The 24,974-nt window shown below is 42.0% G+C and overlaps 1 protein-coding gene across 1 annotated transcript in view; it reads right to left on the reverse strand.

The window, feature by feature from the left end:
• ABCA1 (ATP binding cassette subfamily A member 1) overlaps nucleotides 1–24,974 on the reverse strand; it is a 79,372-nt gene that overhangs the window by 43,532 nt on the left and 10,866 nt on the right. Inside the window, exons 4-6 of the mRNA XM_054397778.1 lie at nucleotides 24,172–24,293; nucleotides 5,983–6,104; nucleotides 1,750–1,941 (exon numbers count right to left, since the gene is read on the reverse strand). Coding sequence (XP_054253753.1) covers nucleotides 1,750–1,941; nucleotides 5,983–6,104; nucleotides 24,172–24,293 — 436 coding nt within the window. The remainder of the gene's footprint in view (nucleotides 1–1,749; nucleotides 1,942–5,982; nucleotides 6,105–24,171; nucleotides 24,294–24,974) is intronic.

The raw sequence follows: 24,974 nt of genomic DNA on the forward strand, positions 1-24,974 counted from the left end.
AATTTGACCCACAGTGCCTTTAATTACAAGCTCAGTCAAAACCTCCTTTGTTCGTGAACAGAAAGTTCTCTTTGTTCAGCGATGTTACTGCAGGTCAAGGCACTTCTTAGCCTTTAAAGACACTAGTTTCAAATGTGTTGATCCTCATCCTAGAGTTAATTTATTCATTTTGCCTGGCCACATTGAAGCCAGTTGTTTTTTATTTAACTCCCTAATACATTCCAGAAGCCTAACTAGAGGACCCTGTGGTATTTTTCTGAAGAAAAATGCAGGCCTTCCCAAGACAGTGCACAATACACAGCAGGTTTGGAACTGCTGGCTTATGGACTCAAGTTTTTTCCTCTGAAGCCAAGATCACAAGCCAGCTCTTCAGATGTCCACCAAACCTACACAGAATGTCTTAAACTACTTTGCTATTGCCCAGTGCCACTAACTGGCTTATGACTGCTTTTTTGCATCAACAAACACTACAGAACAACGCAAATACATTCAGTACCTCTTTCTGTCAACTAAGTTGTAGAGACATCCATAAGTGAGAAAAGCAAAACTGATTCTCCAGATGGTCCATATGACCAATAATAGCTGATAACTTTCATGCCATTTGGTCCCCAAAACTCTAGCATCTCAGTGATTTAAAGTAAATGCATGCATATACATCTAACTGAACACAAGAAACTGCTTGCAGCCCATCTTTGTTGCAGGGACAATTTTAGAGATGTTACCTTATCTCTTTAACACTTCAATTATTTTGCTCTTTCAACAGAAAAGAAAAACTGCAGATGGAGGACACATGGAAAACAGAACATGAGCTGTAGAGAGAAGTAACTGACCACTACGTACTCTGCAGAAGAGAAACATGATTCCAGTACTTGATAATGACCCTCTTTGTGGACAAGCCAAGCAAGTGGTACATGACTTTTGGTCCAGAGAGGCTCATCAAAGCTGGGAACTCACACAGCCCAAATGTTTATTTCTTTCACAGTACAGAACAGAATATGTAAGTGGGTAAGAGTGGCTTCTATGGTCCCTTCATCTCTCTACTGATATTTCCAGCACTAACTTCTCAAACTTTCATCTTCTTACCAGATATTGTGGACATATAACAAAACATCACCAAGGTTTATTAGATAAAGAAGTAGGTTTGCTCCAGTCTCCAATCACTCCCTAAATAAGTTTCTGAAGTTCAATGAATTCCTGCTTCAAAACCCATTCAGTTGGTGAATTTCTGAAAGAAGGCTTTGAAACTCGGCTCTTCTTTGTATGAATTAAACCTGTTCTATTGTCATGGCTTGCCAATGGCTAGAAGCTTCTGTGCTCAGTGTCCGCTTAATATGGGCAGAAGGTGGTGTTTTTATCACTCAGAACAGGCTTCTTACAATGACCTGCAGTGACAGGATGAGGGCCAATAGCTTCATACTACAGAAGGGCAGATTTAGATTGGATGTCAGGTAGAAGTTCTTTAGTGTGATGGTGGTGGAACACTGGAACAGGTTGCCCAGGGAGGTGGTTGATGCCCTTCACCTGGAGATATTCAAGGTAAGACTTGATGAGGCCCTGGGCAGCCTGGTCTAGTTGGGGATGTCCCTGCTGACTGAGGGGAGGTCAGACTACAAAACCTTTGAAGGTCTCTTCTGGTCCGGACCATTCTGTGAAGCATGGAAATGCAGAGCTGAGCTCCTACACTGAAAGCCCTAGAAAATGTCACTGTGTCAATGAATAGCCTCTCACAGGGAGGACCAGTGGACTCACCTGGAGGGGTTTCAGTGGATTCAGGTTAGCACGGAAGGCTTGTTCAGCTGCATGGAGTTTTTCCTTTGGCAAGGTGCAAATGAAGGCTTCAGAGTCTGTGGCTACTGTCTGATTCTGCATGGTAAGAAACTCAGACAGTGTTGAGCTATTGCAGAAATCTGGCAGTCGCATTCGGTACCCAGACACGAGGACCTGGAAAAGTCGGGAAAGCATGCAAGTCTCACGTTATGGAAGATTCATAGCACAAACTTGGACATCACCTATACACAACTAACCATTCACAGCATTTCCAGATAGCGGTAAGAGGGGATTCTTCTCTACAGGCTCTGTTGCCTTGACCCATGCACAATTCAGTTCCAAGAAAAACATGTTTCCCTGCTGAATACGTGGGGGAGAAGTCATGAGGCAGACATGTCTCCCTCCGTTTCTCCACAAACATGCACAGAGCAGCAGTGATTCTGTCCTCCACAGCAGCCATTTCCTCCAACCAGGGGTACACACATTGCCTAATCTTCAGTCTTCTGGGAATTGAGCCACAGAGGCAAAACAAGACTTGATCAGACACAACTGACAGTCTGTCAAATATATGTGAAGGGCAAAAGACCTATGTCCCAAACTCCTTAGAAATATCTGCCAGCCACATTTTCCATGCTGCTCTGGATTATGATCGTCTTTTCCTCTAATTCTGAAGTATCACTTAACTAACTGCCAAGTTTGTAATGTTTTGGATCAGATAATCTGTCAGTAAAAATAATTATCTTACTGGGTGCAACAAACAAGAGATAAGATCCTAGAGTCCTCTTTAATAGGCACATTCTACCTACAGTAATGGCTTGCTTTAGCAATAGCATTTCTTAATTCACAAGCAATAGCATTTCTTAATTCACAAGCAACTAAATAAATAGCAACTAATAAATGAAAGAAATGCATGAAAACCTTCTGGATTACTAACAGTCCCTTTCAGACTTGATGGCCTAGTTATGGCCAGGTTCAGGATTTAGGTTTGCTGAACAACAAAGAAGAACTTGTCAAACAGGTGCACACTTCACGAGGGTGATAAAAGCAAGGAAAATCCAAACTCTTACACTGGAAAGCATCTCTCACTTGCTTAAGGGCTAGATGGAGGGAACCATTTTACCGTAAATCCACAGGTAAATACAGCTTTACACTTAATTTCCTTCTGTTCTTTTGTTATATCCAATGTGCATTACCCAACTTCCAACAACAACTAAAGAGGATTGACCTACATCCCAGAAGAGTTAACAGTTTGAGTCTGAACATTTTCTTGTCTTTCAAAACCCAAAGGGCATCAACAATCTGGGAGGAAAAAGCACACTATGTTCCAAAAACAAACAGATGGAACTGAAAGAAGGAAGAGATTTATAATGCAATACTTGTGCAAACCTTTAATTTTAGTCGGCATCCATATACCATAAATAGGATGCTTCCATGCTGTACACTCAGCTGAACAAATCTGACAACTCTTGCATTAAAAAGGCTGGCCTTTGGAAAAAGTGAGTGTTTTTTTTTTTTTTGCCAGCAGAGATACTTCCACCAACACAGCCATGCTGAAAAAGGGATATTCCTGCAGAACTGGAATGACACTCAGGAGACCCGGAATGAGTCTAAAGCAGCTTCCCTGGGTTTACACACAGAAAACCATTGTCTCCCAGTGCCTCAGTGCTCACTCACATAAGAAATGGTGAACAATCCTTCCACTCCTCCCTATTTCTGTCCACTTTATCCCTTGGATTTTAAGCTGTTTTGGAGAAAAGCCACTCTTTCCAAATGCAGTGAGATCCACAGCATGTGACCCTAGAACAGAGGCCCTGCCTGATCCCCAAACTAAAACACCTAGTCATGGTGTGCCAATTCTCTGCAATCATTTCAAGTAATCTGAAGCTACAGTGTCTTCAACAGGCAAATATATTCTAAAACACAAGTCAAGTCCCCTGAGGGCTCTCAAAACACCATGCTCATGCATGAAAGCAGTCACAGGTGACTGTTTTGTGCTCACATTGTTTCCTCCCAGGATTCTCCCTGCTACACGGAACTGAGATTTGTTCCCGGCAGTGTACTGGGTGTTACTATCTACTCCTTCAACAGACTGTGCTGCAACACTGGCCCAGAACTTCACTGTGCCCCTGAAGCTTTTCCCAGGGATAGGACCTGCTCCTATTATTCAAGCCACGTTACAATTGTCTGGATGTACCTCAACAACAGCAGCATATTAGACTTGACTAGATAGCTGCCTGTTGATCCAGGCTCCTTCCAAAGCCCACACCCTTCTGAGCACACCTGCCACTACCGAAGAATTCAAGACTGAGCTAGTCATGCCCATCAAGAAAAGGCTTTGGCCATTTTTATGTTTTTGCACTGCGTTAATTACTCTGGATATATGACCCTGCTTGGCATGTTGTTGTACTGTCACTATGGAGTATCACTAGCAAACAAGAGTCCCATCTCCTTTGTGATTTCAGCAAATCATAACTTCTGGACTTGCTGAAGAACCACAAGACATTAACAAACTTCAGGAAAAGGCTGCATTTGCTGTGAGAGGTTTATATAATCTGAACGGGCCATTCTATACAACTTTGTGAATGAAGCTGTGACTCAAACATACAGATTCCAAAACCTGTATGTGTGATACTGCAATCACCATGCATCTCAATAGTGAGGTCAAATCTCCAACCCAGACCTCCAGCAAAATCAAAGAGGTCCATTTTGTGAGTCAGAAAACGTCATCCTGCAGGAAGAGAGAGCTCTGCCTCTCAGTTTTTATCTGTATTACAAGAGTACTGAAAGAAAGATTTGGTGGACCACTGTCCTCCTCTGCATTTTACTGCCCTCCTCTGCATTTTACTGCCCTGCTGCTTAGATTAGCTCTTTCTGTATCCCAGAGCACAAACCACGATTAGGACTAAACAACACTGCTTCCAGTGTTCTGGCAGAATCAGCACAAGAATTCCTCAAACAAGAACAAAGCTATAAAGTATTCAAGCAGTAACGAGCTGACTGATTACCCCTTCACCACCCTTATATAGATAAAAGCCAAGCTTTTCTTGTTCTGCTTATATATAAACAACATAATAGGACACTCACACAACATAAGGTCAGAGTTAGCTTTTTTACCTCTTCAGAAATCTTTCTGCCTTTCCACTAGAGCTTAAGAGGAATTACTATGTTGCTGCTGAAGCCTCCTAGTTAAACTGGCAGGACCACATGGCACAATTATGTTTTAATCTAGCATGAATCTGAAGCAAGTTAGTTTCAAGTAAAACGAAACTTGCAGCCTTAAATGGATAAGATTTTTTTCCACTTTACTTTTTTAGTAGGATATATCCTTATAATGCAGGATTAATTATCTAACTACACCAAAACCAATGGCTTGATAGAATTCATTGAAAAATGAGACAACATGTGAGAAGAGGAATGGCATCTGTAACTACATGAAAACAAAGTCTGAAACTATTAATCAACTCCAAAGAAAAGACCTGATCTGGAATTGGGAAGCAGAATGGATTTCCTCCTCCTTCTGCACATTATCTTTTGCACTGCCTTAAGAGACTGCAGGTCTTCCTTTGAAGTCTGAAGCAAACAGTTCTTACTTCTGCATTAGAAAGGACGCTGGTGGACTATTTAATCAAAGTCAGCAAGTCCTGAGACTGACAACGGTGGATAGCCATTCCAGTACAGGGGCTTCAGCCTAGTGTCAACACTACCAAGTTTCATCTGAGATCAACTGACTCTCTTGTACAACATAAGAAATTTACTGTCTTCTTGAAGAGTTAAACACAAAAGGAAAAGCATTCAAGGCTCCATCTGTTGCACAGGAGTGCAAGGCAGAGCAACACATCATAGAAACCTTGCTCCAGTCTATGCTGAGTGACTGCACAATCATCCCATTTTTATTCCTAATCAAATTTAAACGGTTTGAACAGCATTAGCAACCAAATGAATGCTTTATTTGGGTAAAAAAGCCCAAACAACAACAACAACAAAAGCAGACAGGAAAGAAGAAATTCAGTTCAGCCTGAAGGGTACTAGGCTATTTTCTTATGCAGATCTAAACATTTGCATATGGGTCTCAGCTGGAAGAGAGGAGCAGGGATTACATTTTCCACTGTATTTCTACAACATTTAGCACAGAAGGAACCCGCACTGTGGATCTTGGCACTATGGTTAAACAAACCAAAGCTAAGCATTATGTTGGTGTCTGAAAGTGCTCTTTACCTGCCGGAGGTTGACACGTGCATCCAGTAGCTGCTCTGCTGCAAATGACGGCATAGACAAATTATGATGGAGGAAGTCTGAGAAGGTCTCATTGTCAACCAGGAAATTCCTAAGTTTCAAATCTGCAAAGTGACAAAACAATTTTCTGGTCAGGGCAAAGCCAAAAGGAAGCTCACGTGAGAGCCCTGAACATGAAAAACAAAGCTGACAAATGAGGGAGTGAGAATTACACAAAAGATATCATAAAGGGAAAGAGGAGCTGCTGGCAAAGTGCTCTGAAATTTGGCAGCTTTCAGAGATGTCAATCCATGATATCTTTATTTAATAAAAAAAGACAAAACCCCCCACACCTTTGAAAACAACTCCCTTGGAACATCATTACTTCAGTTCAATATGCTGAAGAACAGAAGAAAATCAAGGCACGTCAAGCTGCTCCTCTGGAGTGAAATTTACTCCAGCATTAGCATTCCACAAAGACTCAGCTTCACTTAATCCTTGTGTTGTTACTGAACATGGAATTGAGATAGTGTGTAAACTATTCAGGGATTTACTAGCCTGTACTGAATTGTCTTAACAGTAGATGTTCTCTAACATAAATTTCAAAGTCCAACACAAGCAGACACACAGACACAATACAGAATTGCACAGATTTAGGAAGAAATTTTTACTGCTTGGCAAAATTTTTGCAAAAATTTTATTCCGTTTTCTTTCCCAAAAGCTTCACCTTCTGAAGCCATTGGTGTCTCAAGTCTTGGCTTTAAAGCAAATTTGTATCTCTGTCAGAGCAGAGGGGAACCATCTGGAAATTATAATCCATGCACACTAATAAAGTTCACAAACCTGAAGTTTAAGCAACTGAAGCTCAGACTTCTATCTTTAGTATGCTTGAACAAGCAGTGATGAGGAAAGTATCTATGACAGGAGGACTTAAGAGCGCAAGTTTCATGGGCATTACCAAAGGGACAATTTACAGGCTAAACCAAGTCAATCAACAAGGTGCCACACTCCTTTTTCTACTGTAGGAAGATAGGATGCCACAATCCATGGCAAACAGCAGGAAACAAGCTCTAAAGGGAAACTAATGCAAGAGTTTGTACCTTCCCCCTCCCATAGGGTACAGCTGTAACAAAATATTTTTCCCTCCTTTTGTGTGGTGGTTTGTTTTTGGTGGTGTTGGGTTTTTTGGTTTTGTGGGGTGTTTGTTTTTGGGTTTGTTTTGTTTTGTTTTGTTTGGGATTTTTTTTTTTTTTGCTTAGGTCAGCGGGTGATACCCTCAAGAAAACCCAGGCCTCAGGAAAAAGCATGCAGGGCACTCTGCATGTCACTGGCCGCAACAGGGAGGCTGGCAGCCTGGGTGCTGCTTTTGCTTCCCTGGCCAGAACTTGGCAGAGCAGCCGACAAGAGGAGGAAGCCACGCGCTCTGCTCTGGCAGAACGAAGTATGTAGAGGTTACTGACGGTCATTGCTCCCTCATCTACATATCCAGTTACAAATTCCCTGTTGCCTTTTTGTTCCACGAAAAAAAGTAAATCACCCCCCTCTGCTGAGGCGACACAGAGGTTATTTTAGTACAAAAGTTTCTCCCTCGCTCCCCTCCAGCAGGACCACTCAGTAATATACTGGTTTTGACCACACCATGCAAATGTCCCACTTCACCCAATCACCAAAATCAAACACCATCCCCTCTTCCAGTGTGGGGAAAGACTGGGAAAAAAGCCAACTCCTGCAATAACATAAAAACGTCCTATTCTTTCAAGTATAAGCTGAAGTACTCTGCTTTACCGCAATGGGAGGAAAAATTCCCCCCCCTCCAATTCCTTGGTTACTTCCTAAATGCACTAAACTCCCTAAACATGTCTGCAGCTTATTTATTTTTTGGTGAGATCATGAAATTCTGATATTCAGAGAGGGGTGGCTGGCTGAAGGCATGATGACATGCAGAGATCAAATGTTTGCAAGCTTTTCATTTAACGTGTCCCCATTTAAAATATTTTTCAATATTTTAATTCAGTATTTCCCCCCACATACTTTTTTTGTGAAAAACAAAACAAAAGAAAAGAAAAATACACATAACCAAGCAATTTTTTTTTTTTAACTTTTCTGTTTTCTCACTGTTGTGCACCTTTGAGTTTCCCTAAGCTTTTTTGTTTGGGGGTTTGGTTTGTTGTTTGTTTGTTTTTTGCCATATAGAAACAGGACTTTTTAGTTGAGGACATACTCTACAGCTAATTACAGGAAAGCAAACTGAACTACACTGGGATTTCTGCCAGCCTGTCTGTAATCATAATGGGGAGTAACACAGCTGTAATTAACCAGCCCAGGATTAACAGGGCATTTGTCCCCTGCCTTTTTGTCATGTCAAGCATTTTCAGACTTGGTCAGCCCTAGAATTTGGTGAAAATTGATAGTGTGTTCTAAGACAATTTCTACAAACATGTGAAGCAGTTTTTCATCATCATGTGGAGGAAAACATGAAGGGAACAGAACGTAAAGTTATCAAAATGGCATGTGGGACAATGCTTGGCTTCCAGCCAGCTGGTCATGATCCTGTGTTCACTGATCATAACCCTTTGTGCCCAAGACTACACATGGAAGCTCTGCCAAGACAAAGGACTGAATTCAAACACCACAGTCTCGCTGCAGTGCCCTAAGCAAATACACAGGCTTTCTTACTGTGCATTTTCTCTCTCAGCCCATCTGGTCCTAATTCCAGCACTTGCGGCTCAGTGTCTTACACAATCCCCCTTCAATCATGAAGGCCAAGCATAATGACTTGCATATGACACCATAGAAAAGCACCGAACACCACAATGAGTCTCAATTCCTGCCCTGGGTACTTCAGGATGGTAAGAGTTAACAGAGGTTTCCTCTTGGAAACAGCCATCCTGTTCCAAGACTGCTTGTCCATTAGGGCCCAAGGCCATCAACTTAAAACAACTCCTCTGCAAAGACAAAACAAAAAAACCCAGGCAAATCTTTTGAGGGCTAATACCACCCTTACCTAATGCAAACTTTGAATAGAAGAACATACTTTACAACTAGAGGCCTATTACTGCAGTATTTCCCTGCCACAAAAAAAAAAAAAAAAAAAAAACACCACAACAAACAAACAGAAAAAACCCACCAAAAAACAGACACCATGAAGTTACTCAAAAAAACTGAAGCAAAGTATGTCAGCTCAATCATAATTTAACTCATGCATCTTCACTCACGCTTGAGACTGGCCCAGCACACCAGTATGGTCAGCCATTGTAAGCTGGCTGGCACACACTGATACAAGCTGCAGCATCAGGATAGCATATTTGAGAGAAATCTTTCCACATACTTTCACTGACATGGGCATACAGCCTCTCCCTTTCTTCTTCAACAGAAAACCAATGGAGCCATAGTCCTGCAGTCTCGCCTCATCACTGTCACCAGAGGCTACAGTCTGCGGTTGAAAAGCCCCAGGCACAAATGCAGAGATGAACTTGATGTCAGACTGAGGAACCACGCTCAGATGAGGAACCACAGTCAGATCTGATGTGAAATCATCTCACTGATTCAGTGGGGGGATAATAAGAAATACTGAGGTGCTTTTACAGTTTCAGCCCTGATCCTAAGGGAACAAGAACAAAATAGCAGAGAATGCAAACAGAGGCTTTGCTTATAAACCATGCAAATAAATAGCCCTCAATGCCGGCAGTCAGCGCTATGTGGAGACTCTGATTCCACACAGATCAGAACAGAAGTGCAGTTAAGGAAGGATCTGTGGAGATTTTTAGTGTCTTCCTTCTAGAAATATACCCCCAGTAACTTTCACAAATACAAAAGATGGTTCAATTCAGGAAGGAATAGGAGAAACCACAGCATGCAGCCGGATTTAATTTGCATTTACAAGAATGACCGTTAACAGGTTACACAGTAAGCAATGATCACTTCCAGCAACACTGGGAAGATCCACAGGCAAGCTGAACAAGAAGCCTGTGGGGGCAGGTTACAGCAAGACTATTCTCCTTAAGCCTCTTCCCCATTTTTTCTGGCTTCACTTGGAAGCACAGAGTGCTCACACCTTCCTCCAGAAACTTAATGGTGCAGTGTCTTTTAAAATTAAACAATAGCACTGAAAAACAAAACCCCATGGAAATTGTGGCTACAGTTTTCATATCCTGCATGCTGCCTTCTAAAAATAGAAGGCATGCATGTGGTATTTCAACATATCTCAATCCACTGTAGAGGACAAAGCTCACCAGATACGACTTCAATTTGTGGGGCTTTTGCCTAAATGGTTTGTGCCTCTAATCTACAATAAAACAGATTTTCAGCCAGTTTAGAATTAAGAAGCAGCTCAGTTAAAACAACATGACAGCTGGATCTGTGGTTCACTTCCCAGCCTCACATGCTGTAAATTGCTACAGGGAACTGGGCTGAAGGAGGAGAAGGAGATTCATAGGGTAACTTAATTCAGGAAAGCAGGCCAGTGAGTCCCAGCTACAAACACAACTATATTTTCAGGGGATTTTACTCCCTACTGATGGCACATGCAAGGCAGAAAACAACTGTACTTTCCTGTACAAAAGTACAGTATACAACTGTACTTTTCTGTTACTTTTCTGTACACGCATTGAGGTTGGAGGATTTATTAGACTTTGGATAAGCCCGTGTTACTTATAAATGCACCCAATAATTTTACATTAAAGCATCACAGCAAGATGAAATAGTGAGACAGGATGGGGCACAAAGGAGATAAGACAGACAAGTGGGCTCCCAGTACAGTACAGATAGAAGCAACTATCTCTGCCACAATTGAACAGTCAACAGAGTAAGCAGAGCAAGGAAGAGTGGCATTTTTCTCTCCCTGCACAAAGAGTTCAGATTCACAGCTCCCAGTTCCCCATTCAGGTAACCAGACTTTTACAGCAAAGCACCTCTGTAGCATTCATATGCAAAGTCAGTAACTCAGACACCCACATCAGCCTGATTGCATAGCTGGTCCAACACCACATTGCAGTGCCCAGGCACAACTGGCAAACAAGGCTCCCTAGTGACAAAGGCCTGCTTCACCTAGGGTATTGCTTGTTCACAGTAATACTCCCAGCAACAGGAGTCTTTGCAAGACACAAGCACATGAAGGGGCTGAACCTGAGAGGATGAGCTGGAGCTTCAGCAGCTGAAAGCATATACTGGTTGTACATGTGACCATTACAAGGACTCTGGCTAGAAACCTGCCTTAGCTTTCAGCAAATCCTCACAAGGTAAGAAGACCAGGGCCAGCAAAGTAAGTCTTGCTGCAGAATTACCTCAAATGCTGGAATTTTGTGTTAATTTTTCAATGAAGCATCTTAGAAATATTCCTCGGGAATACATGATGAGTTCACATGCATACCTCATCTGATTTTCAGTCTCATTACCCAGCACTGTGACTTACACACAAAATGTATCTGAAGCTACTTCCTATAAAAATGGGATTGCAAGCAAGTTCAACAGGGGAACCAAAGACTGAAGGACTTGTGAACTAATGATCACCCATAGTAAACAGCCATATCCTAACTTTAGGTAAAGCAAATAACCCTGATCTACAATGTGAAAAGCAAACCTTTCAGATGGGCCAGTACTGGGCAAGGCAAGTACTTTTCAAGGCAGCAAACTTTCATTCGTCCTCATGATAGCCCTAACTTTGTATGTGTCCAGAAAGCACAATCAAGTAAGAATTTTAAAGTTTTTTGTTGATGTTTTTGTTTGATTGTTTGCTTTTTGTTTTGTTTTGGTTTTGTTGATATTGTTGAGTTTTAGGGGTTTTTTTGTTCTTTGGTTGGTTGGTTTGGTTTTTTGGTTGTTTTTTCTTTGGTTGGTTGGTTTTGTTGGGTTTTTGGGGTTTTTTTTGTTTGCTTGTGTTTGGGGTTTTTGGTGCTGGCTGTTTGTTCGCTTGTAACAATTACTATGTTTTGCTTTTTCTGTGCAGCACTCTTCCCTCTGTGTGGTGGTGTCATCTTAGTTTTAAGAGCAGACAGAAATAGTATTTTACCCCCCAAAGGAAAGTAAAATAAAGACACTCTCATACCGTGTTGGAAAGAATTGGAAGTAAAATGTGCTGTTCACAATTATATACAGAAACCAAAAAATACTCAAATTCACATTCAGCCTCAGCCCAGTCCTTTGACCTGGGCTCACAACCACCTCTTTAAACCAACAACCTCTTCAAATCCTCCCCATACAGGCCAAAACTCCAGACCTCAAGTGCCCCCCTCCCACCATTGCTGTGCCTCTCTGCATTCCCCATTACTGAACCCATGTGACACAGCAAAAATTCGGCTTGGCAGCTCTAGGCCCCAGTTGGCAGCATTGCCAAGGCCAAACCAGCCCTCACTCCCCTGCAAGCAGGTAACAGCCTGCATGTCCTCCCAGGAGCAGAGAGGGAGGGGGAAAGGGCAGAAACTAGCAGTGCAGCCAGTGTTACAGGAATGCAGGACTTAGGGGAATGAATTCCACTTTTCTGGTCCCCCTCCTGGTCCTCTCTAGCCTCTAGAGGTCTGTACTTTATGGTTTTTAAAGCCACCCAGCCTCAAAACCGTAAGAGGTGGGAATAGCTCTCAGGGATAGCTGCCTGTATCCCTGTTGATACTGTCCTCTGAACAAGTTGGACAGATGTACCCTGATCTTCTGACAAGACATCAAGCGCTTCAGCAGGCCTGCTGTGCAGGATCAACTAGAGCACAAATACAAGCCTGATTGACTCAGTCCAAGTGCTGTTCCTACCGCAGCCATGCCTTGGCAATACTGTAGTTTTACAGTAGCTACAGAGCTCTGCTTTGTGTCCATCAGATGTGCAACAGAGCTGCCTCTGCAGCCATTACATAATAACCCAGTGAGCACCTACTCAGCTGGAGCTCTTTGCATTCATACATATGCCGTTCCAAATGCTGCTGTAAGTAGAGAAAAGGCTGGCTGCCATCCAGCTCCAACAGCAAGGATCTCCCCCCAGGGAAAAAGGGAAATAGGCTCAGGCCTACCCTCTCATATTGTGACTGCAGACACCAGCACCACCTCCATTCCTCTACAAGTCTCCTTTTTTGCTCAGAAAAGCTTTAAAAATAGTGGCCAGCACACAGTCACTCTGGCAGAGAGCAGACCTGGCATGTACTGGTGCACATGTAAGAGAACAGTCCTCATTCAGGATTCAGTGAAGGTTATGCTGGCTTCAATGATGAAGAGCCTATTTAAGCCACCTGACATCTATCTCACCTCCAACATGAATGAAAAGTCTTCAGCAAACAAGACTCATACCCCTCTTTGGGGAGAGCTTTTCAGTCTCAAATCCCCTCCTGTATGGCACACAGGAGAAACCAAAGACATACAGAAGAGCAAAGGGCACAAGCTGATCACAGGCAGTCCTGCCAGCCTATTCAGCATTTGAAGGGATGCACTTTACTGCCTCTCAAAGTTCCATGTAACACCACAGAAGAGATATTCTCATGTCTTCCCCTGCTGCAAGCTAAATTGTTATCAGCACAGACAATTGTGAAACACAGCTTACCAATGAAAAAGGCTTCCAACAGTGAAAAAAAAATTAAGCAACCAAGCATTAAGTAAACATCCTAAGTGCTTTACAATACTGCTTTACAATACAAATTCCAAGCAGAGGTCCAAATAGCATGGCAGTTACAACTGGCTGAAAATTCCGATTATTTTCACAAACTAAGGACAAACTGTAAATTTTGCAGGCTCTGACTTGGCTGGTCAGACAAGAAGATGATAGACTGCATTCCAGACCAGACACAATACTTTATTATAGGAAGAAAAAATGTATTTTCAGGAGCGGTATACAAAACATTGAGGGCTGGCACAGGCTATGGAAGGCTCTAAAGGTCAAATCCAGCTCACAGAAAGTGAAGTGCTTCTAAAGAGGCAGAAAGCAAGGGCTTCCTGTTAAGATTGGATTTTGACTATGCTAGGGACATTATGTCTTAGACAATACGCAGATTTCAGGTGTTTCGAAACAACTCAGACTAAAATACATTTAAAAAAGAAATCAATAGACAGATGGCTGGAAACCAAACACCCTGGTCATATCCAGCCACATACCACTATTCTAATGGCAAACACAGGTGTGAGCACACAAAGAATAACATTATGCTATTAAAATGCATGGAGCAAAGCAGAAATTCAAAGTATGAGCTGTGACCAAAGAGCAAGTAAGCAAGTGACCTCAAATTCAATGGACATGCAAGTCACAGGAAAAATGTAGGACAGGCCGTTCCAATCAAATTACAATTACTAATAGCAGAAGAGTTATCATGAGCTGGCTACGTGAACATGCATCTGGAAGACTGCTGGTTCAAATACAAACAGAAGTAGCCTATTTCAGAATAATTCCAAAGCCCAAAACATGCAGGCAGAACCACTTCAGCAGTATCATACTACTTGAAACTTATCATGGTACCAGCCTACCCAATTTGAAATTCTTTCCTCATGAAACTGACACGGGTAAAGCAAAATGGCAGGCAGAACTGCCCAGAATTAAAGCACCTTGAGTGTCCTGAATTAAAGCACTTTGAGCGTCCTATACTTTTGTTCTACCTTATAGTGAAATTCTTATGAGAAGAGAAAAAGCCACTCCACCACCCTTGGGTGTGAAGCTTCACCCTTCCTCTCACTCATCACAGACTCAGGGAATCTGACTCACATTTGAGTTTTTCTAAAGTTTAATATAATATCAAGTCTGCTGTCTGCACATCATAGTGGCTCTTGCTTCCTCTATCTTCAGGAAGATGTGACACTTCTGGATTTAGTGCCAAGTCCCAATGACCCTCATCTAGCACACAACAGCAGAAGCCATGTGCAGAACAAAGGGTCAAACCAATGCCAAAAGGTAAGAAAAAATACTAAAGATTAGCAAGGATAAGCCAATCATTAAAGTTCAATTCATTTACATGGAAACCTTGTCTGCTTATACTGAAAACATAACAAATCTGAGTTATTCCAAGCTCCCACTCCTTATGCTTCCATTTAGTTGGTCATTGGAAAGTTATCCTCATGGATAGTAGTTTGTTTTTGCTTTTGACACTCAAGTATGAAGGATGGGTAGCAAAAAAAGAGAGAAAAAAGTAAAAAAAAAAAAATCACACTTCAGCACTAAGACAAGAGTTCAGTTTCTCAGCCTAATTTAGGGGAACCTTTGCAACCATTCAGCCCTTTGGATATATCAGACTGTTGAGCAACAGCACTTCAAAATAGTCTTTGGGAAAGACTAAAGTGCAGATGATTAGTAAATATGGATTGCCTAAATTCACATCTTGGCTAGAGATTGTGACTCTTGTAAGTGCAATACTACACTGCTCTTCACATCAGGATGTTCTCAACAGACTCTGCCTTGACAGTTTGAGGAGCTCACCCTTCAGGTTGGTGCTCTTTTGGACAGACTGTCAATGTACTGACCATTCCCTCCCTTCAGCATTGACATAATTTGCTGGTTGAAAATTCCCCTTGGAATACTTGCAGCAGTATCAGTATCCAGTGATGAGCAGTGCCTCATTTTGTTTTAGGAACTTGATCCTGTGCACTTGAGTGTCAAAGCAGTGCAGTCACCTGAATTAAATGGAGTGTGTACTGCTAGAGAGGTCTTCTGCATTATTTATAAAGATGCACTGGTAAACTCATGTGCACTTTCTTCAGGTAGCAGCAAGAGATGACATTCGAAGGAATGAAAGGGACCAGGTAGATGAAGACACTTGTGGTCTTCAAGGGCTATTAGTCCATTATCTTGATTTCTGCTCTCTGGGTTTACAGCCCATTTTCTGTCCTGCTGGGCAATGGGCAAGTATGTGAACAAAGGTGGAAAATAACATACATGAGCAGAGATATCTGATGGCTGCTGACCCTGTTGGCACACATCTGTGCCTTTGCTATGAAGAAAATTGTTGGGACAAGATACTTTCATGTCTGCATTTTGTCTCAAGTGGAAAAGGTTTTGGGGGGGGGGGGGTTGTTTTCTTCTTTTTTTGGTACTGTTCTGCAGTGTCATTTTGTTGGGTAGACAAGAGATGCTGCTGTCCTAAGTAGCCAGTTGGCACAAGTCACAACAAGCTCTCAGAGCTGAGATATTGCTGTCTTTGCAGTAAGCTGTCTTTGTCCCATCAGCAAATCCCCTTCTGGCATCTATGCATGCTCAGTCACCCTCAGATACAGTTCAATTATATTTCAGCTGCACTTGCTAAAATAGGTGTAGAATTACAAGGATAGGATCTCCTGAGGTGTAATAGTTTCTGCAGATTAAGTTCTGACAATCTGTGGTCATGCAAACCTTTTGCTTCTGTCAACCAGAAATGCATTTAAGAATTAACTCCAGCAGTATTTACCTCTAAAAAAGATACATATAGAAGAACAGAAGGGTTCACAGAATGGGGGTGGGGGGTGTGTGTGGGGAACCAAAAACCAGAGGAAATCCTTAAAAGCTAAAACTAGATCAGAAAGGGAAGGAAACTTTGACTGTTTACAGAGGATGTTTGTCACAGATCAGCCTGAATCTCCTCCACATAGAGCTTAGTACTGCCAGGTCAGCGTTAAAAAGGGTAGGACAAGATTTTCAGTTAATAAATGAGCTACATGCCACTAAAATTTTCAGAGCTACACCAATTTTTTCATCAGACAAGGATTTCATAGCACACAGGTATAAAATCAGTATGAAGTTTAACTATCTCAGTTTCACAAAATTGTGTATGATTTTATCATATTCTGCAGATTCTGCACTTGACTTCAAATAATTTTTCCAGAATTTTAGAAATAAAATATATGCAAACTATGATACAAGCATAAAACCTGTCACCTGTACTAAAAACATTTCAAACAAAACATAACCTTTACATGATAAAATGCAGCAACACCTAAAACAAAACAAAACCCAACCAACGAAAACACAAACACCACACAAACCCCTGGGGTTTTAAGTGAAGAATTTTGCAGTTTGTTGAAGATGTAAAGAAATTTAGCAGCAAGTGGTAGAATATGTTGCTTGATTTTAGACAGGATCCTGGCATTAACTCTCTCATTTTATGACCAGAAGTATTTAAATAGAACAGCATCTGTTTCCCATGAAAAAGGCTTCCTACAAAAATTGAGCTTTCCTGGATTTTCAAGAAGTTCAGTCAAGCACTGCTCTATTCTCTCGCCTGATTATAAGTGACAGTATTTCAAAGCCATCACCTTTTATTGCATCCTGACTACTTTTCAAACTTGCACATCCTACTTTGTTGCAGAATGAGGGCTGCAGTTCCTTGGCAGCTGAAGCTGGAGCTAAATTAGCTCAGAGAATGCTGTAAAAACTAAGTAATAAATGTTTGTAATGCACACTGAAGATGAAAAGTGTTATTAATAGCAAAGGCTCCAAAGCAGAATATTAACCTGAGAGGTACAAGAGGTCAGATCCAAATTAGGCAGCTGAACTTTTCACCACATGACAGTGGTACAAAGTTCCTAGGGGACTACTACCACAAAGCTCAACATGAAAAGTCTCTATACCACTCTCTCAATCAACTTCAGACTGTAGCTTAAACAAACCAAATGTAATCTTCCACAGATCAGGCAATTTAGTGAGATTCTGAGACTAGACGTCTTTAAGAATAAATCCAGAAATTGTGTCAGCATGGAAAATATAGAAAATAAATGCAAACTGGGGTGCACACTGAGTTGTTGGCAACATAATGCTGGTATGAGCGAGCCATCCTGATACGGTTGTGTGCAACCAGAGGTAGAGACTAGGTGAGTGTGAAAGGTGCAATTGTTTGCTTGCACTCTTATTTTGAACCAGTGAATAAAATGGAGAGTCAGCATTAACAACGGGGATGAAAAGTTTTAGCAGGCTAAAGAAAGCATCCAGAACATTTAGTACTGTCCTGCCTCTGCAGCACATGCTAACACTATTTACACTGTGACAAGCACAGTAAGCAATTCTTGTTTTCTTTATCATTGTCTCTTTATCTAGACAAGTTAACAGCAAGATAAAGACGGTGCCTTTAAGGTACAGTGATTTGGTGTATGTTGGAATAACTGTGTTGCTAGTTGTAGATATGGGCACCACTGGCTTCCCTGCACGCAGTCAAACCATTAGCTGGCACCATCAGCTTAGCAGGTCTTAACCAAATTGCCAGTGCAGCTCTTCCCTAGTGCACACCAATGCTGACATGATTGAGATTCTTCCTGGTTGTTTTTTTATCAGGGTTCATACAGTCCTCTGTGACAGGATTCTCAGAAATGTTTGTCTCAAGCTCACATCACCTATAGTATAGTGCAGACACTCTAGAAAGGCCAGGTTTAATTAACACTGCATGAATTTTTTCAGTTCCATTTTTTAAAAGGGCTATCAGTCTTTCCCTCCCACATCTGTGTTCACCTACCTAGAACCCAAGTTGGCATAATTCTAAACCACTCACTTCAAAAGCATCTCAGCAGTTCAGACCAAAACCAGACATCAAAGCCCAGTTCTGCATAATCATAAGGTAGCAATGCACATTATGCTGTATCTATTTACCCATCCCAACCTAAAAGCAAAGTCATGTAATAATTCTGTTGCAAAGGAACCTCTGAAAGGTCAGGCAGCCTCATGGGAAACAAGTGTGATTCTCCTGGTAACAGATTGAATGCTGAAGCAGACCTTTGTGCCTAAACTTGTATCAACATAGTTTTGTTACTTTAATTTCATATTTGGCTTCAAAATACTAAGGAAAGCAGAAGTACACTCTGTTGAAAGTGGTAACTGTACAAATGTGTAATTCAGCCAGCACAATACCACCTCACTAATAAAAGCTGCACAGCTAACTGCTCAACACACAAGTTGAGACCCACACTGTCATAAGAAATCTTCTCTGCCTTTGCATATCTCTTGACTGCCATCCTCCTAGTTTCAGTTTAGGACAGAAAAAAATTCATGGAACAACTGGATAAACACAGAGATTTTGTCTATTGCCTGTATTAAAGGACTTAAAACTGTCCTTCCAGGAATATTTTGGAAAGGTTTTTCCAGATCTGCAGTTGCCTGCACAATGTCCATTCATGCACAGAAAAGCAAACAAATAAATAAATATTTAAAAAAAAAAAATCTGCAGACACTCAAGTCTGTCCTTACTCAGCAACCTAGAAATCTGAAAAAAAATTAATTGGCAAGTATGGGAAAACTGTCATGTGTAACAATCTCCCAAGTACCCTACCCAGTACTGGCAGCTTGTTCCACTTGCTTCATCCCAACAGACTGCATCTGACCAAAGCAGAAATCACACTACTTCCCATACAGTCCCAGACTTCCCTTCCTGGCAGGAGCCATGAATGCCCTGGGGAGTTCTGCTGAGGGCTGACACAGAATGTACTGATGTGTACTTTGTGTACTGGTAACACAAAGGTAGAACAGCCTTCCTACCCACCCCTACCAATCATTGTGTCTCTACTAATAGCATAGGGCAGCATTTTTGACAACGTTTTCCCCAGCCTAAAAGGAAAGTCAAGCACTTGGGCATCACTATGAAGCACAGAGAACCCAGTTTTATATGTATAAACAAACAGGCAGTAGCAAGAATGCCACCCTGCCACAGTTACTGTCTGCAGATGTTTCCAAGAGTGAAGGCCACCTGGACATACTGCTTGTAAGTTCTCATTCTAGCCTGGCTGGTTTTTGCTAGGGTCCTGCCCAAGCGAAGTCAAGGAGGAAACTAACTTAATTAAGGAGAAGTAGGCAGGTAGAAGAATCAATTTAAATGTTTAGCTTGAGAGTGTGGGGCTATTTTTGTTAGAGAGAAGTCATGGAGGAGGGAGTTAGCTATCACCTTAATGTCCTCTATCAGATAACGTACATCCTGTTTCCCCAAGTGCCCCAATTAATCATACAGCAAAAGACATGCCACCAGAAAGCCACTCCTAAGGCTGTTCTTCAGCCCAAACCCTCTAAGATCATTACCTGTTAAATAAATGTAGCACTGTCAGCACTGACCAGATGGGCTGCAAACTCCTTTACTCCCAACATCTGTCTGTGCAACAGGGTGCCACATCAGCAGAGGGAACCAGCTGTTTCTCCTATACTGCAACTGATACTAATTCAGTGAACAATTGGGAAAGGCAAGGCACATGTAGAATAATAGCCTGAGATTTGATTCCATTTCTCATGTTTGTTTGCCTGTTTCACTGCTCCATTTTTGTTTAGTTGGATTGGTTTCAAGAAAAATAGAAACATGTCCTTCAGGATCACTGGAAACTAAGAGCAATTAAAAAAATACTAGCTAGACTTGCTTATATGTACAACTGTTAGCAACAACAAAAGGTGACAGCTTTAATTTTATGTGTTGATTTATTACCCTACAGCACTGCAGACTGAATTATCTGGGAGTCCTGTAGAAATAAGGATGATATAAAGTGTGCCACGGAACCAAAAGCAAAGTGTATCTCTACCATTCAAAAAAAGAAGAAAAGCTTATTTCTTGCAAATACTTTATCCTCTGGTAAGAGAATATTGAGCCCAGCTACAAAACCAGGCTAGCTGCAATCCCAGGATCCATGTCATGCTCTTGGAAGTGCCATCATCAAGGTCTTTGACTCTCTGTTCTGATTTGCACTCTGCCTTACCATGACCTCAGTGACACTGCTGGACAGAGATGTTAACAAATGCTGAGTAGAGGGCACACCTGGCAACTGCCTGCAAACCTGCTTACACAGAAGTATGTGAGTGCCTGCATGTAGATTTCGTCCCTCAGAGCTTGCTGGAAGTGAATCCAGAACAGCAGCACCTATATAGCATGACAGCTGCTTTATGCTGAAATCCCTCACACCACCAGTGTGAGGTAAGAAGCTATCAGTTAGTACTTCATCCTGGCCAGAAAACACTCTACACGAAGCAATAGTGGGCTGTTTTCCACCTCCTCTCCATCCTCCCCTTTCTCTGCTGCAGGGCTCTGGACAAACAGCCTTGTTATGAGGAAGAATTATTTCAGTAATTATTCAGATATTTCATATATTTGAGGGGAACCTAGCATGAAGGCTGGGGAAGGACTGTTTACTTGTTTGCTTGTAGCAAAAGGACGAGGGCCAATGGTTTTAAACTGGAACAGGACAGATTTAGGTTATACATAAGGAAGAAGTTCTTTGCAATGAGAGTGCCAGGGGATGTGGTTGAGGTCCCACCCCTGGAGACATTCAGTATCAGACTGGATGTGGCCCTGGGCAGCCTGATCTAGTTTGAGGTGCTCACTGCAGGAGGGTTGGACAAGATGTACTTTGAGGGTCCCTCCCAACTCAATGCAAATCTGTGAAACTGTGAATTATGTCCCGTCTCATCAAGAAGTGACTGAGATACAAAGCCTGTTGGAATTAATGCACAGCACTGCCTGAACAGAAATCTTAGTGTCACCTCCTTGTCTTTGACCAAGACACTGACTTGCAGATACCTGTGTAAGCATCCTGCTACCTTAAGCAAGTCTCCATTCCTAATTTCAGATCAGGTAACACTATCAGACACACCTCAAAGATTTATTTGGGAGGGTTGTTTTAAAGAAGCTTGAAGTGAAAGGACTTAGCAAATACACTCTAAATAGACTCAAATACCTGAAGCCAAACACAGACATGTTTACTCTGTGTGACTAGCGTTACAACAGTATATATACTACAGCTTTAATTTGTCTGCTAATAATGTTGAGGTGGCAGTGGGAAGCATGTAGGAAAGTAGGACCTCATGTCAGCATGAGGGGAGATAAAGAGAGCTGCAGACACTTCATTAAAGCCCACATCACACAGCAGGGGAGCACACCTGTCCTCCCTTTGGGGAAACGAGCTACAAAGCTGCATCTGTCTGCACCACTGACTCGCATGGCTTCAGGTCTAGGATAGAGCTGGAAGATAGGAGGTTATTACAGATGTTTTCAGTTCCTAGCTCAGTAGGTAATTAATCCTCCTGTTAACTGGGGAAATACACATATAAATGCTGTGCTTTCAGGTTTGGAGGTTGTGTTTCACATCTGACATCCTCTCCTACCGTTGTCTTCAGTTCCTAGAATCACTGGAGGAAATGCCACAGAGAGGAAAGGATTTAAGCATCTTTCACACCCACCAACAGTAGCTAAGGGTTGGCCTGCTCCCTTATTGCACAAGACTCTAAGCACTGCTAAGCATAAACACACAAGAACTTGTAAGATTAGAGGATGCTGATTTATGTACGCTGTCAAGAAATGAATCAGGCAGCTGAAGAGCAGGCAGCAGAGACCTCCAAGTCAGAGGCTTTGTAAATGAGTGTATCATGAGATGGACAAACAGGCTTTGTTTCCTCTAAGTCTTTACCAACAATGGGCAGTCTGTCATTCTAATGACACAGAGGTTTGATTTTTATTACACATTTGACATTTTATTGTAGAACTACTACCTTTGATGACCAGTCTGAGGCCTATTTTTGCAGTCTGCTCATCTTTACAGTACATCGAAATATGAACCTCCTGACTTTTGTCTTGTACAATGCTCCCTATGTGAAATGCTTCTTGGGATTATGTCTTTGATAGTTTTTTTGTAAGTTTCTGTGTATGATGTTCATTGCATGTTCACTGCATGCTTCAATACAGAACACTAGTATTTTGCTCTTTTTGGAAGAGTTAACTTGCAACTACTACTGCAGGCACAAAGTGTAAAATCCAGTAACAACAAAACTTGGCATTCTGAGCTGGAGCTGTTTAGCCTGGAGAAGAGGAGGCTCAGGGGTGACCTCATTGCTGTCTACAACTACCTGAAAGTAGGTTGTAGCCAGGTGGGGGTTGGTCTCTTCTCCCAGGCAACCAGCAACAGAACAAGGGGACACAGTCTCAAGTTGTGCCAGGGGATGTATAGGCTGGATATTAGGAGGAAGTTCTTCACAGAAAGAGTGATTTGCCCATTGGAATGGGCTGCACAGTTTGGTGGTGGAGTTGTTGTCCCTGGAGATGTTCAAAAAGACTGGATGAGATACTTAGTGCCATTGTCTAGTTGATTGGATAGGTTGGACTGGATGATCTTGGAGGTCTCTTCCAACCTGGTTGATTCTATGACAGAAAGAGTTTGTTCTCACAAGATCACCAAGTTAAATCAAGGGTTCAAAGAGGTCCACGAAAAGCAGTATTAAACCTCAACTTGGGAAAAAAGTCATCTCAGCTTATTTAGTTCCTCTTTGTTGTGTGTTCATCTCTGCACAAAGGGTTCACTCTGCAAGCTCTTCCCCTTACAACTGTCACAGATTTAGGCAGAAGCATGATGACGCCACTTAGCAGTTCTAAGAGTAAGAAGAGGGAAGCCTGATGGTATAGATATGGAGCCCCGCAAGGATGAGTATCCCTTATACATAACTAAAAACACCAACCAATATTCAGAGAGTCAGTAGACCACAGTATCACCTGCAGATCTGATCACATCTGGATTTTGCGCCGACTGGGCAGAGCTGTGTCACACCTCAGCTCTGCTGCAGACTTCCTGTGTGACCTCACACTATTCACTTATCTGCACAGGGCAAGGCAGAACATTGGACCTTCTCATGCAATCTAAAGATGTAAGGATTCTTATTTTTCATAGCAAATGGGACTGTGAGAGACTAAGATAAAACATTTTCTTTTGGACCTTGCTGTTCAAAATCCTTCCGCACAACAGAGAATCAAATATCCCACAGCAAATATTCATACGGAAACAAAACAAACAAACAACTGAAAAAGAGTGGAAATGTGGAGTTAATTGTGAGATAATAATCAGCTTTGAGTTTGTAAACTGGAGGCCAGCATGAGCTTTTCCTCATCAGTGTTCTTCTAGTGCACTTTCCTCTGGAGCTGGGAAGTAGACTGCTAAATTGTAGCTGTATTGTGTTCACCGCTTCACTCACAAAACAGCAAAATAACCAATGTTTTCAAAAAGACACATTATTGGAATCCTCTGAGGAAGTCAGCATTTCAACCGACTTCAGTGAGCTGAGGATTGTAAATTCACATCCAAAACAGCTGCTATTCTTGGCATACAGTCCATCTCTTCTCTTCCACCAAAGAAGCTAGAGAGCACAAAAAGCTCTGACACAAGACAGGTTGAAGGCTCTTCTGCAGGATTTAAAAGGGTTTGATGAGCTTTAAATTATAACCACACGCATTCCCATTATGATACATTCCAGAAATTTACACACATGCAGAATTAACCAGACCAGAAATGTCACATATAGGTAGCTCTTTCTAACCATGCTATTACCTGAAACAGAGGAGTTTTCCAACTTGCGTAGTTTTCCCAGGACCTTCTGGACATCCTTTATGCTTGTGTCCTGTTGGCTGTACAAGAGTAACCTCTTGGCATCTGAGAACAGGCGGGAAACACTGGTAACGGGAAAACACAAGAAAAACCAGCAGTCATCAGCTATGTAAGCCAGCAACCACCAATACAGTTTTACATGCCAATCCCAATTCCAAGCTTCAGTTTCTTTCAGTTATGCCCCTTGCAGTACAATGAGCCTTTTCTTCACTGACCACCCTGGGACAATCCAAGGAGCCTAATAAAAGATGGCTACTAATGCAAGGTCAAACAAAGTTACATTGGGAACCTCCATATATTTAAAAGCATTTATTTAAAACTGGGAGAACGGCATCTTGCTGCCTGCAAACTGCTTCCTCTTAGATGCACAATAATTTAAGGTCCTTGCTCCTCAGAAATGTGGAAGCATTTGGATTGCAGATGCATTGTATTCTGCATTAGCCTAACTGGCCTGTCAGTACGAATATGGCAAGCAGGGCAGGGTATAAGGAAACGGGTCAAGAACTGAACTTTCTGCAACACATTAGTCAGTACTAGATGACAAATGTCAGAGAGTATCACAGTACATTAGAGGTTGGAAGGGACCTCCAGAGACCATTGAGTCCAAGCCCCCTGCCAAAGCAGGATCACTTAGGGTAGTCTGCACAGGAATGCATCCAAGTGGGTTTTGAATGCGTCCAGAGAAGGAAACTCCACGACCTCACTTGGGGAGCCTCTTCCGGTGCTCCATCACCCTCACAGTAAAA

The sequence above is a fragment of the Indicator indicator genome, chromosome Z (genome assembly GCF_027791375.1).
Source record: "Indicator indicator isolate 239-I01 chromosome Z, UM_Iind_1.1, whole genome shotgun sequence".
Taxonomy (NCBI): domain Eukaryota; kingdom Metazoa; phylum Chordata; class Aves; order Piciformes; family Indicatoridae; genus Indicator; species Indicator indicator.